General features: G+C 40.1%; 1 protein-coding gene across 1 annotated transcript in view; it reads left to right on the forward strand.

Moving 5' to 3' along the window:
• Positions 1–14,522, forward strand: part of KIF20B (kinesin family member 20B) — a 401,219-nt gene that overhangs the window by 357,956 nt on the left and 28,741 nt on the right. The window contains exons 29-31 of the mRNA XM_029610715.1: positions 4,234–4,410; positions 4,557–4,715; positions 13,229–13,363. Coding sequence (XP_029466575.1) covers positions 4,234–4,410; positions 4,557–4,715; positions 13,229–13,363 — 471 coding nt within the window. The remainder of the gene's footprint in view (positions 1–4,233; positions 4,411–4,556; positions 4,716–13,228; positions 13,364–14,522) is intronic.

Below are 14,522 nucleotides of genomic sequence, written 5' to 3' on the forward strand. Positions count from 1 at the left end.
GGACCACCTAAAAAAAAACAAACAAAAAAAAAAACTTGGGTTGTTTCTGATTCTCTGCCTTATTAATTTTAATAAAGCTAAGAAAAAAGAAAAAGCAAGGCAAGATTTCTATTCAGGATGGTGTTCCTTTTTTGAGGCTCAGTGTTCAGCAGTGCTCCAGACATCAGTGCAGGGAGTATAAAAATTAAAAGCAAGCTTTTTCACAATGCAGGAGGTTTTATGGGGTTTTTTTATGCAGGGAGAGGGATCTCTCCTCTCTGGTGAAGCATGTTGAAAAGCATGTCCTCTGTGTGTATTGCAAAAGCTTTGAACTAGGTCCTCCATCCTGGGATCTCACGATGCAGGAGCCTACGACCTGTTCTTCCAGGGCTACATTAGCTGCTTTTATATTGGCAGTTTACTCTCCCTGAAGTCTCTTCTCTGCAGCCTGTCAGCATTTCCTCTGACCTTTTAAGATGTCTGCAACAGGTGTTCTCTGTGGGGCAGAGTACAGCCTCAATTCTTATCCTGGGATTTTGCTTTACCAGATGTTAGGATGAGAAGGCAGGACCAAAAAAAAAAAATCCTCTGTCAATGATTCTACCTGCCCCACAGTGGCATAAAGAAGAGTGCCAGTGGGGGAAATTGAGTGTGGCGTGTTCCTCTGAAACAGAAGACAGCTCTGTTGTGGTCAGGTTGTTCTATGAAGAACTGTTCTTAATTTCCCAATTCTTGTGGGTGCAAACAATTTCTGAGGGAGCAATGGATGAAGGTACTGAGACCTCAGAAGACCCCATTTTGACTAATATTCAGAAGCCAGCAAGGGTTTCCATTGCTTGGTTCAGTCAATGGCTGCTTTGGAATGAGATTCTCCTGAAGTCAGCTTTAAATGAATTTGCTCACCAAGATAAAGGTTAGATTTTCTCCTCTTATCTCCCAAGAAGTGGGAAACTTAAATTTTCCTGAAGTAAATGTGCTGGCTTGCACAGTGAATGTCGTCATTCCTGTGGCAGGTAGTGTGGCACTCTAAGATGCACAGGATGGAAAAAATAGGCAGTTCTCAGGCTGGCCTTTGAGACGGTGAATGTCTTTTCAGGTGGCAGCATGTAACTGAGTTGTGACTAAAGCTGATTTGCACTTGTTTCATCATATGCAGGAGGCTTTGCAGGAAAGCAATTTTCAAATCTGGAGAAGACAGCACAACTGGGGTGGGGGGGGGGGGGGCGGCGGCAGTTTTTGGACAGATACAACTATGATTAGTTCATAACTCGGCTAGGAGCATGGCTCCTGGTATACTGGGAACATGGACACCCTCAGAATCCAACCTGTACATCAACCTGTTGGAACTCAAAGCCTTTTTCAAAGCAGTTCAAGTTGTCAAATCATGGCTATCACAATCTGTTTCTCAGATTCAGACATAAACCCAGGTAGCAATATTTTATATGAACAAAGAACTGATTCTTTCCTACTATGCAAAGAAGCATAAACGATTTGGAAGGGGGCACAGATGGAGAATGCTTACCTTTTCACAGTTTATCTGCTAGGGAAGGACAATTTAGTGGTTTTCTGAAGTTGCTGTCTCCAACCATATGAATGGTCTTTACATCGAAATACAGTGGAGCAATTTTGTAGGGGAATTCCAAAAATAGATCTTTGCATCTCCTCAGAATCATCCACTTTACTGTTCCAAGAGACTAGTACAAGATTCCATGGTGTCAGGTGTGTTTTCAATTCCGTGGAAATAACGGCAAATGTATCATTCCCTCCAAATTCCTCTGATCGCAAGGACAATTGTGAAGTTGGGAGAGGATACAGGGGACATGATTATGGTAGCCCCCACTCCCTCTGCTGATATGCTTATGGATATTTCCAGACCTTCTAACACAATTTGGAAACACTTTGCTTCACCCAACCTCCAATCTCCAGCCCTAACAGCATGGAGATTGAAGGTTGGTTAATACAAAAACTGTCCTTACCAACGGAGATAAAGATTATCATAGCAGCAAGAAAAGTAGTTAAAAGATGGTCTTATAAGTTCAAACTGAAAAGATTTTCCAACTGGTGTTTGAATTGGAACAGTGATCCTTTTTCATGCCCTCCAGCAGAGCTTTTATCTTTTACAATCAGGGTTCTAGTTTAAAGTCAAATTCTGTACAATTCTATTAATTTGCGATAGCAGCATATTAACATTCAGAAGGTCTACCCATTTCTCCATACCCCCTGGGATCCTGTTTTATAAAGGGTCTATATCACTTGAAACCTCCGGTTATAGAAGTACCTCTGAACTTGGATCTTAATGTGGTCTTGTTTCAATTTATAAAATTTATGTATTTGCCACTAGCAATGGTAGACTTAAAATTTTTAACATGGAAAATTCTGTTTCTGATATGAGTCACTTCAGCTCACAGAACTGGTGAACTTCAAGCCTTGGTGCATTATGCACCACATACACACATTTATAAAAAATAGGGAATGCATCCAAAGTTCCTGCCAAAAATAGTGACAAAATAGCACATGAATCGGACTATAGTATTTCTAGCTTCTTCCCTTAAACCTCATATAAGCTTGGCACACAAGGCCCTTCATGCGCTGGACTGCAGAAGGACTCTACTATTATATTTAGACTGGATAAAACCCTTCTGGAAATTTGAGGGATCTAAGCAAGGTCTGCCAGTTTTAAACAGACCTTGTCAAGGTGGCTTTCACAATGTATCATTCATTGTTTTACAACATCAGAAATTAATCTTTCTCAGAAAAATAAAGCGCATCAAGTAAGAGCAACTGTGGTAATAACGCACCATCTATCAGTCTCAATACAAGATATGGCTATCAATACACACATTTACAAAATATTATTGTCTGATGCAGGATTTGCATATGGACAATGCTTTTGGCCAAGCAGTTTTCATAAATATTTAAAAGCTTCAACTACTCTCTACCACACTCTACAGCACAACCCTTAGTGTGGCGTCCCCACTTGTGTGGCTGTATTTGTTCCTGCTTGTCCATGGAGAAAGCAAATATGCATACCTGTAGATAGTATTCTCCATGGACAGCAGACAAACAGCAACACAATCATTCCAGCCTTCCCACATAGTTAAAGCAAGCTTAGTAAAAGATTGAAGGGCTTGCAAGGTGACACTAGCGTGGGAATTCCATACATGCTTAGTAAAACTTTATTTATGAGCTCAAGAGATGTCCTCTACATTTTTGGCTGTTTGTTCTGCTATTCATGGAGAGCATCATATAAAGGTATGCATATTCACTTTCTTCAAATGGTTAGACAAACCTCTAGGTGTGTTTTGCAGAGCCCCGGTTGCCCACTGCCCTCATACCAGCCAACATGTGTAGGCAATCAGCAATGTCTGCTACTTTTTCCACCCAAGAATTGAAACCTTTGTCTCCACACCCTTGATTGTAGAAGAGGTAACTGATCTGGGAGATGTGCAAAGACCTCTTGCTTGGCCCATGTCAAAGATGTTGCTTTTCCTAGACTAGAGGTAAGGGTCAAACAAGTGGCAGATTATACCTTTTTATTGCACTATATTGAGTTAATCCAGTAAATTTCCCCTGTAATTCATTTAACCCTTATTTCTAAAATGGCAACCACACTGCTGTACTGAAGTAGACCTGAAATGTTTTACTCTGGCAGCAGGAATGTTACCAAGAATCATAAATTGCTCATACTTGATTCCTTTAGTCCATATTAACTGATGTTACAAATGACACCACACATGCGATGTGAGTTCATCAGATCCCATTCTTTGAAAAGCAATCTGTGCCATTGCTTCAAATAGAGTTGTTTCCAGGAGTTGTGTTAGGTCTTACTGTATGTACTTTTGAAATGCCACACATTATTCAGAGGATTAATCTTTCTTTGAAATTCCATTTTTCACTAATCACAAAAGTTTGCTTTAGGCTTTAAGCTCACAGATATCATCATTTATTGCTTACACGCCTTTCCAAAAAAACAGCTCATATCTTTTGAAATATCAAGCAAATATCATTATATAAATCCAAGGGATTGGCAATTGACACAATGCTACCGTAAATCGTGTTCTTCCTCCAAAGTGGTACTTGCTGATCAGGTGGTACTTTGCTAATTGAATTGGATGGGATTTTTTTTCTATACCAGTTTGAACACTAAAAATTTAGTACTGAAGTTATAAACCATCTTAACTTTGGTGTTTAAATCATTTTAATTCTGACTTTTCAAACTGTGTTCTCTTTTTTTTTTTTTTTTCTTCTGTGTAGGAGATAGTTTCTTCCCAGCTGCTGGAGAAGGATAAAGACCTTCAGAAGTGGCGTGAAGAGCGAGATCAGCTGGTGGCAGCCCTGGAAATACAGCTGAAAAGTCTGCTGTCTAGCAACGTGCAGAAAGATAAAGAAATAAAAGAACTTAGAGCAAACACAGCAGAGGGCACCAAAGAGGTTAGCTAAATATTTCCTGGGTATTGCTGAAGTTTTATGCAGAAGCAGTAATCTCCAAATTCTTGTTAGATTTTACTTCTTACTTTTAAGAAAATTGTTGAAATTACAAAACATGATTGAAGAATTCTCAAAATATTGTTTAACAGGAAAACCCAAGTGTGACAAAAGAGCTAAGGAGTCACATAGAGAGAGATGAAACCACCAAGGAGTTAAAGCAGCAACTCTCTGATTTGGAGCAGTTTAAGATTTTACAGTCTCTTAACACCACTGTTGCTGTTATAACAGAAGACCATGGTTTTGAACAGGTAGTACTTCTGTAGCAGGAATTTTTAATCAATGAATATACATGTGCTGTTAGACTCTGATCCCATTATACTGAATGTACTCCTACGCCTCGAGCTCTGCGCCTTCCATGATGAAACCATTCTGTGCGGGAGTTCCAATTATGGCGGGAAGCTTGAGTAGACATGGGGCAGAGAGCTCCTGCAATGCTCCTTGACAATTTGCTTCCCTGGGAAATCCCTCCCACTCCCTCCAACAAAACAAATCATAGAAAAGTTGGATAGCTACAAGGCAGCAAAAATTCTTTGAAACAAGCACTGGGATATGAGCGTGAAAGAGCCACGTGTTATCCAAGACAGTTTGCAGCAGCATGAGTAGCATGGTGGCTGGAATGTCAAGCCAGAGGTGAGGCAAACTTACTAGCCTTGTCCAAAGGCTAGATTGCTCAAATTTCCAAGAATGTACCTGAGCGATTGAGAGACTGGTTAAGCTGCGGGTGACCTGTGGAGGATATTCAAGGTCTAGAGGGTGCCTAGAAACGGCAGAAATGTGAATTTCCACTCAGGATACCACATTGCAGCTTGAAAGGCAAATAGCTGTGCTAGAGGCCCAAGCCACAAAGTTGACAAGACCAAGGAAATGGACAGCGGAGAAACAATCTCTGGACATTGGCCTACTTGAATCTATTAAGTATGAGGATCTGCTTAAGATAACTGAAAATTGGCCCCTGTAACAGCTTGGGATAAATGAGTTTGGGTCTGAGATGTGGTGCAAATGGATGCACAGAATGGGTCAAAACTGATAAGGAGAGCCGCCCATGGCTTGTGATGGCCAGGATATTAAACTAGAGCCGTAAACCAAAAATTCTGCGAGCATATCGTAACATGGAAAAGCTGAGCTATGTAAACTAGAGTACTGATCTTTACAATTACTCAGCGCAAGTAGGTGGCACAAAGGTGGAAATGGTGCCTTTCTGCTCGGCATTATATAAGAAAGGGCTCACGTGTACTGCAGTTTAGAATATAACATAAGAACATAAGAAATTGCCATGCTGGGACAGACCAAGGGTCCATCAAGCCCAGCATCCTGTTTCCAACAGAGGCCAAAAACCAGGCCACAAGAACCTGGCAATTACCCAAACACTAAGAAGAACCCATGCTACTGATGCAATTAATAGCAGTGGCTATTCCCTAATTATAATTGATTAATAGCCATTAATGGACTTCTCCTCCAAGAACTTATCCAAACCTTTTTTGAACCCAGCTACACTAACTGCACTAACTACCTTCTCTGGCAACAAATTCCAGAGCTTTATTGTGCGTTGAGTGAAAAGAATTTTCTCCGATTAGTCTTAAATGTGTTACTTGCTAACTTCATGGAATGCCCCCTAGTCCTTCTATTATTCGAAAGTGTAAATAACAGAGTCACATCTACTCGTTCAAGACCTCTCATGATCTTAAAGACCTCTATCATATCCCCCCTCAGCCGTCTCTTCTCCAAGCTGAACAGCCCTAACCTCTTCAGCCTTTCGGGGTCTAGGATGACACCAAGGTCTCTTACATGCGAGATTGTGTGTTGGGTTTGATTGGAGGTGATCTCAGACAGCATTTTATTGTCTGGTTTGTGACTTATTATCATGAGTTTCCCGCATAAATGTGCAACATCAGGGGAAAACAAAAATTTTTGCTACAAAATGAGAGGCTCAGAAATGTGTAGCAGCACTATCCAACCCTCCTGCCTGAGTGGAGGGAATTTGTTTATGTGCAGTGTCTCCGGTTCTTTTATTAAGTTGTACAGATTTATTGTTTATGAATTTTTTGAGGTTGAGTTCGGGGTCTAGGATGACACCAAGGTCTCTTACGTGCGAGATTGTGTGTTGGGTTTGATTGGAGGTGATCTCAGACAGCATTTTATTGTCTGGTTTGTGACTTATTATCATGAGTTCTGTTTTTGAGGTGTTAAGGGATAGGTTCATTTTTGTGAGAAGTTGGTTGAAGTCTGAGAGGTATGTATCCAGACTTGGAGAGTTTTGGGTATAGTGCCAGTTATGGGGATGAGAATTTGGATGTCTGCGTATATGAAGGGTTTTAGACCTCGGTCGGCTAGAAATTTGCAGATGGGGGAGCATGTAAATGTTGAAGGGAGTGGAAGACAGGGAGGAGCCTTGGGGTACGCCTTGGGTAAGGCTTATTGGATCTGATTCACTCTTGCCAATTTTAACTTTGTAGTGTCTGTTTTCAAGATATGACTTGAGCCATAGTAACGCGTTGCCAGTTATGCCAATTTCGATTAGTCTGTCAATTAGGGTCTTGTGGATGATGGTGTCAAAAGCAACCAAGATAGCCAGCATTGCTAGAATGTATGAATGGCCTTTGTCTAGCCCTCTGAAGACTGTGTCGGAGAGGAAGGTCAATAGTGTTTCAGTGCTGAGGGACTTGCGGAAGCCAAATTGGGAGGGGTATAGAATTCTGTTATTTTCTAGGTGTTCCGTTATTTGTTTACTATTTTCTCTAGAAGTTTGGCTCTGAAAGGCAGAATGGGTATGGGGCGATAATTGGTAGGCTCGGAGGGGTTTAGGTGTGGTTTCTTTAGTATGGGTTTGACTATGGCGCCTTTTAAGGAGGTTGGTACATTTCCTTGGTTTAGGGACGTATTAATATTGGCTATGGGTTTGGCAATGATGTGTGGGATCGGTTTAAGTATTTTTATGGGGATTGCGTCTGGGTGAATTGCGGGGTTAATTGTTTTTATGATTCAATTTCGGATCAGGAATCATTTTCAAAAGTGTTTAGGCTGGCGCCGGGGGTTTTGGGGAGGATAATTTCGTTTGAGATGGAGGGAGGGAAATTTGCCATTATGTTGATGATTTTGTCTTTGAAGAAGATGGCGAGTTCGTTGCATTTAATTTGGAATCATTGTCAGATATTGTTGGGGGGGCTGTTTTGGTTAGGTCGGTTACGTAGAAGAAAAGGGCTTTGGGGTTGAATTGGTAATTGTGGATTTATTTTTACGTAAAAATCACGTTTTGTTTTAAGAATTGTGGTTCTGTAGTTGTGAAGTGTTGATCGATTGGTGGTCAGTAGGCTGTGGGTGTGTTTACTTCGCCATTCTTTTTTGATTTTCCTGAGGGTGCGTTTAAGAAGTTTTAGTTCCAGTAAGTACCAAGCGTTTTTGGTTAGTTTGGCGGGGTTTAGTTCTTTGGTTATTAGGGGGAAGTATTTGTTGGCTAAGTTGTTTGTAATGGTGTTCCATGTTGAGAGGGCGGATTCGGGGCTGGTTAGATCTAGGTTGTTTAGTGCAGCTGGGAGTGCTTCAATCAGGTCTTCTGTTTTTCTGAATTGGATTGTGGAGATGTGATTGGGTTTGGGGTTGTCTGATTTGATTATGGAGAAGTTTTCTTGAATCAGTGTGTGATCAGACCATGGGACAGGTGTGCAAAAGGGGGGGTTCTGTTATTTGTATGCGTGATTTAATGAAGATTAGGTCGAGGGAGTGTACTGCTTTATGAATAGGGGAGTCAACTATTTGAAGCCGATGGCCGCTACTGTGGTGAGGAGGGCTTCACAGTTCGTGGTTAGGGGAGTGGTGTCTACTTGTAGATTGAAATCTCCAAGGACGATAACGGGGGAAGTCCATTTCAATGTTTTCTGTAATGAATTTGATTAGGGGGGGAGGGATTGCGTTCCAGGAGGCCTGGGGTTGTGTACATCAAACAGATTTGGAGTAGTTTGGATTTGAAGAGACCGATTTCAAAAGATGGGGCTGTGTGTGGATTGGATTTTGAAGCAGTGTTCTTTTTTTGTAGCTAGTAGGAGGCAGTCTCCTCTTCTGCTGCTTCTGGGGATGGAGATAATGTCATAGAGGTGGGTGGGAAGTTGATTGATTAGTACTGTCTGACTGTTTTAGCCATGTTTCTGTGATGGCGCATATGACAGGTTTTTGGTCAGTTAGGATGTCATATATGATGGGGGGTCTTTTTTACTATGGTTTGGGCATTGAATAGTATGAGAGAGAAAAGGGTGAGCCCTAGAAGCTGGTTCATTGGGGATATCAGGATTGGGATCAGAGCTTTTGTGTGTGCCATTTTGTTGGTTGAGGGTTTTTTGTATTCATGTAAATGTGGTTTGAATTGTGGTATTGTACTTGCTTAAAAAATGAAATCTCACATAGGGCTCTTGCAAGAAATTCTTCTCAAGAAGGTAAACACAAATTGAAACAGGATTGGGTGGGCCAGTGTAATTCATCCTCTTTTTCTTAGCGCCAAATGTGAGTTGCCATTTTAATATATAACAGCTTCCTTTTAAATTAACAAACCGAGTACAAGATGAGGTGGGCAGATTTATTGTATTTGGAATCTTGCTGTATCATAGACTGGCTCCCTGTAACATTTATGCACCCATTTCATATACCCACTCCTTTTCTTTACAAACATAGTAGTTTAGCTGCTGAAGTATCCAGAATATTCCATTGTTATGGGAGGGGATTACAGCATGGGGGTAGCTGACTGTTGTAAGTGAAGAACTTTTTATACCGGATGTGTGGAGCATGTTACATCCTGGAGAAGTCGACTCAAATCTGCACAAGTACTCCAGAGTTGATTGTAGTCTGCTGTCTAACAACTCTTTTTTGCAAAATGATAGATGCGGAGATAGGACCTATTGCCGTATCAGATCATGCACCAGTGACAATGGGGAATAGAGCTGGGCAAACGTATCCACCCAGCATGCAAATGGAGAATGAATATTCAGATGAACAGTTTCATAAATATCTACAGGAGTCTTGGATGGAGTATTTGTCACAATGATCTTCCCCAGATGTCCTGAACTTTACTTTGGAAAGCAGGGAAAGTGGTGTTGAGGTGTTACTTTATTGCCTATACAGCTAAGCAGAGCAGACTTAGAAATGCTGAGACTATGCGATTGATGAAATTGTTGCACGGTAGACAAATTATTCATAAACAAGACATGTCAAAGAAGAGTAAACATTGATAAACAATTGATAAATTGATAAACAATTGATAACTCCCTAATGAACGTCGGTATATAAAAATTTTAAATAAATAAATAAATAAACAGCAAGAAATGCAAATTAAGTTTTTTTTAATTAACTCCATCAGAAAGCTGTAAAATCTTTGAGTTTTTTCCAATATAAATTATATAAATATGGGAACAAGGTGATAAAGCAACAGATATATTACAAATAAGAAATAAGCAGGGATGGATACATAATACTACAGAAAGGTGGTGAAGCATTCCACAACTTTATTATGAGAATTTATACAGTGCCCAGAATTCTGATGAATCCCAGAGGGACAATTTTTCAAGGAGTTCCTGTGGCCCCAGATTACAGCAGAGGTGCGGTATCTGTTAAATAGGGCTGTCACAGATTCAGAGATGAATCAAGCTGTGCACGCCTCAAATTGGGGAAAGCAGCCAGTCTGGATGGCTCCGGGCAAGAGGACTACAAAATCTTACACTTTTCGACAAATTCTACAAAGAGGTGCTTAACCAAACTTTGCTACTCCCAGAAATAAATCAATTGGTGAAACTGGTTCTTCTGAAGAAAGGTAAGGATCCACAGGAAACTGGCTCATATTGTCCTATCTACTTGATACATTTAGATCTGAAGATTTTGGCAGCTGTTTTAGCAAATAGAATAATGTCTTCCCAAATCTTGTGCACCCGGATCAGACTGGGCTTGCTAGGGGGTGTCATGGGGTAAAGTATATATGACAGCCGATTGCAGCAATGAGTCAAAAACAGAATTGGGTAGCTATAGTACTTGATGCTGAGAGCTTTTGACTCCATTTCTTGGGTGTATATGTTCTGGGCACTTCAGCAGTGTGGGTTCAAAGGGGAAATGTTGCAATGGTTGGGGTTGTTGTACAGTAATCCTACAGCATGTATTTTGCTAAATAGGACCACTACGAATAAATTTCAGCTGAAAAGAGGAGTGCGATAGTGTCGTTTGTCACCTTTATTATTTTTATTAGCTATTGAACTATTGGCAATTAAATTAGTCTTAAGAGTTATGAGGGAATACAGATTGGCAGGATACACTTAAAGGTTTCTCTTTGTGGTTGACATCTTGTTTGTGGGGAACCCTAGGAAAAGTGTTCCTGCAATACAAATGCTGTTTGCGGCTGTTTAGTTCTTTGCCAGATTGAAAATATATTTTGACAAGTCAGAGGCCCTGCTGCTAGAAGAGGATAGCGTGATGAGTGATGGTCAGGAAGTTTTCCATTTAAATGGGCGGTGGAAAAAATAAAGTATTTTGGATCTCAAAAACAGAAGATAAGTGCTATGACCTCAATACAGGGGAACCTTCTATGGTCAACACACCTGCATGCCCTCTGAAAACTCAATATGTCACACCACAAATCAGAGGTCCTTAAGTCATTATCCAAGCTTAATTATCATTTATTGACAAAATATTTTTTTATAAATACATTCAATTTGACTGTTCTTAAGCTTGGATAATGACCTCTGATTTGTGGTGTGACTCAATATAGGGGAGACATTAAAAATATATACAAATGCAGTTAAATGCTTAATAAGCACTTCCATTGACTTTTTTGTGGGTTGCTATGCTTTGTTAAAAACATTCTCCTGAAAATACTTTATTGGATTATATGTTACCTTGCTGCCTGAGGAGGAAAGATGTAATACAGATAAAAACCACGTTTGTTGTCTTTATTTGGATAGGCAGAAAAGCTAAAAGAAGTTTGGAGAAAATGTATTACAATAAGGAGGCGGGTGAGCTGCTATAATGCAGCATGACAATAGAGCTTTATTGATGAGTGGCTAACGGGGAAATATAAATACTGCCAATTACTCATTGATAATATGCTTGGTCTCCACTTTTTCTCATGCATGGGAGTGAGGTGAAGAGGAAAATGGCTAGAGGTAACATGCTGATGAGATACTTGGTGGGGGGGCTAAATGTAATTGGTCATTATTACCTTTGCAGAGTAATTTTGATTTTTGTCCCTGGTTATGAACCCAATCCACTTTCAGAAATGGGAGGCCTCTGGCATAAAATGTATTATGTGCCTATATGATGAGGAAGCAAAGATTTTTGAGATCCTTTGCCCAACTTCAGATCTATAAATTACAGGGATCTCCTTTTTTGCCTTTTCTACAGGCTAGATATTATGCTTTATTCAGTCATGCAGAAACCATGGTGAAAGAATGGACACTGGCAAAAGCAATGTTGGACTTTAGAGAAATAAAGAACTCAATAGCACAATGAGTTATGTAAGCAAAAAATGCCTGCTGCCAGACTCACATCCCTCAGTAATTTTTGGAGTACAAATTCCTACCATATGGAGGTGCTGTTCAGTAATGCACACTGGTCTTACAGATGTAAAACTCAGCATACCAGCTTCTGCAATACTTGTATGTTGCTGATGTTAAGCAGTATCATATGAAGCTGACCGATACTCCAATGTGCAGCAGATGCCAAAAAGAGAATGGAATCCTTCTGTACAAACGGCTTCACTGCTGCTTAGTTCAGCCTTTTGGGTTGCAGGAATGCACTGGAAGCAACTACTGCTGAATGGAGAGACAGTTTGATATGGAGTTTTGCTCAAAAGTTGAATGGTTTGGACGGCATAGACAGATTTTTGTCTTGTGCTAGTGGTGGTATGCAAATGCTATGACTTGATGAACTGAACCTCTTGGTCCTGATATAGCAATGTGGAAAATTGATGATAGAATATAAGCAACTGGATTGAATGGTTGCAAGAATTAATAAGAGAAAATGGCCTACTTCATATACACAGGCATGGCGTTTTTAATTTGATATGTTGCCAGCAGAACAGCAGAAAAGTCTATAAGACATGAGATATTCTACAGATTGGGGAGCCCTGAGACAACCTATCGTGTGAGAGCTAAAAGCATATCTTAAGTTATTGCATTGAAGTGAGAAATGAAACACAGAACTATTTTCTTTTCTTTTATATTAATTTCCATACCATACTTCAGTTTTATTTTTATTACATCTCATATTTATTTTTTGCCTTTTACAATGGCATACGCAATATTTTCAGCTTGTTGCTCTTCTTACATAGATATGCTAATGCTGGATAGCTTGCCCAGATGTTAAAAATGAAAATATATATGTGGGTATTGGCAAACAATGGGGGATGATGGGTATGTGTGTGTGGATGTATATAGTTCAGGATGGGGGGACGGAGGGATGATTGGGGGAAGAAGGAGTGAAATACTATTAAGGTTGGACATAGGAAGGTGGACCTATGGGGTAGAATATATGGGCAGAGTGCAGGGTAAGCACATGAAAATTATAGGATGATCTGTACTACGTTATCTTTGACAGTTTGCAAACGTTCAGAGTGTTTTCACAACTGGTTATATGATTGGGGGAGTTGATTTTGGCACTGTTCTTTGTATCATGATTCATCTTATGCAATAAAAAATTAAAAAAATAAATAGAACCATTCTGTGCAAATTAAGCTTCTACAATTCCTATCTTATATAGATAGATCTTTTTATGGTGCTGTTGCAATTTTTTCCAGCCAGAGGAATCGCAAACAATGAACACTGGTATTCCAAAGCAGAGTCTGCACTTCAGCAACAGCAAACATTCTGAAGAAACTGAGGCAGTATTCCGATGTCCTTCCAGTAACACGTCTTCTCAGAATGAATTTGAGGTTAGTATATAATTGATTGATAAAGTTTCCTAGTTTGGGAACAAGTTCTTAAGACTTAGCTATATCCTTTGTAAATGGATCAATGTTTTAAAAGTATACACTGAAGATAGTAATACCTACATTATCAGTTTGCTGTCATGACATTGTGTAAGTAACTGATCTTTAGGATTCATGAGCTGGATGTAGCGATGTTCAGATCACAAATTGCCTTGGAATGGACTCAGATTGCCTCATGCAAGCATGATGTAATTTTTGATAACACAGCTAATATAAATCAGAAGTAGTGAGTGAGAGGTAATTGTGACTTTTATTAGCATGGTTCTCAGTGAATTTTTAGAGTAATACCTTAATATTTCAAAACCTTTTCAAATGATACATGGTGAGCATTGCTGAATGCTGTTTTTTGGTTTTTGGTTTGTTTTTTTTAAATTAACAGTACAGCAGGTGCATCTTTTTAACACTATCCCTTGTTCTTTAGGCCTCTGCATGTTGAGATGGTGTCTTCCACCTTTTTGACTCAGCAATATTTCCAAGAACAAGCAGGATGTCAGTACGCACATGTGACATGATCCAATGAAGCTAGGCACAACTTATGTCAAATTTCTAGAACTTTGAGCTTCTCTCAGCATGTTCGGGCATACATTATACCACATGGCCACATGAGGTCCCTTCAGTCTATTTTTCCTGTGGAGCCTGTTTCGCAATGGAGTGAGTCTCACTTTTTCCCTTGTTTCGGGATTTTTTCCTAGCATTTTTCACTTCGTATTACCGTTGGGTTCGCGTGAGTCGATGTGGGGTCCTTTGGTTCTCCTCTCTATCTTCCCTAAGTAGGTTTTTCAGCATTTCGGCTAAGTTGCGTTTTGTTGTCTATTCCTGGGACGGTGGTGCACTCTGTGCCCACCAGCCATAGATAGATTGAAATTGATGATGTCACCTTTCTTCCCTTTTGTTTTGCAATGCCATATTATCACTGTTTCAGTAATGTCCCCAGGGAGGGAGGACTATGTCTATCATGGATCCCTATGATAGATGTTCTCTGGGGGCATTGCATGACCACTTGGGTTGATGCAAATGTGCACAGATGACCCCTAAAGGACGCCGGGCTTGTTTAGAAAAAGATGGACCAACTCTTTGGGCACTGGAAGACCAATCCATCAGC

Source organism: Rhinatrema bivittatum, chromosome 7 (genome assembly GCF_901001135.1).
Source record: "Rhinatrema bivittatum chromosome 7, aRhiBiv1.1, whole genome shotgun sequence".
Classification (NCBI taxonomy): Eukaryota; Metazoa; Chordata; class Amphibia; order Gymnophiona; family Rhinatrematidae; genus Rhinatrema; species Rhinatrema bivittatum.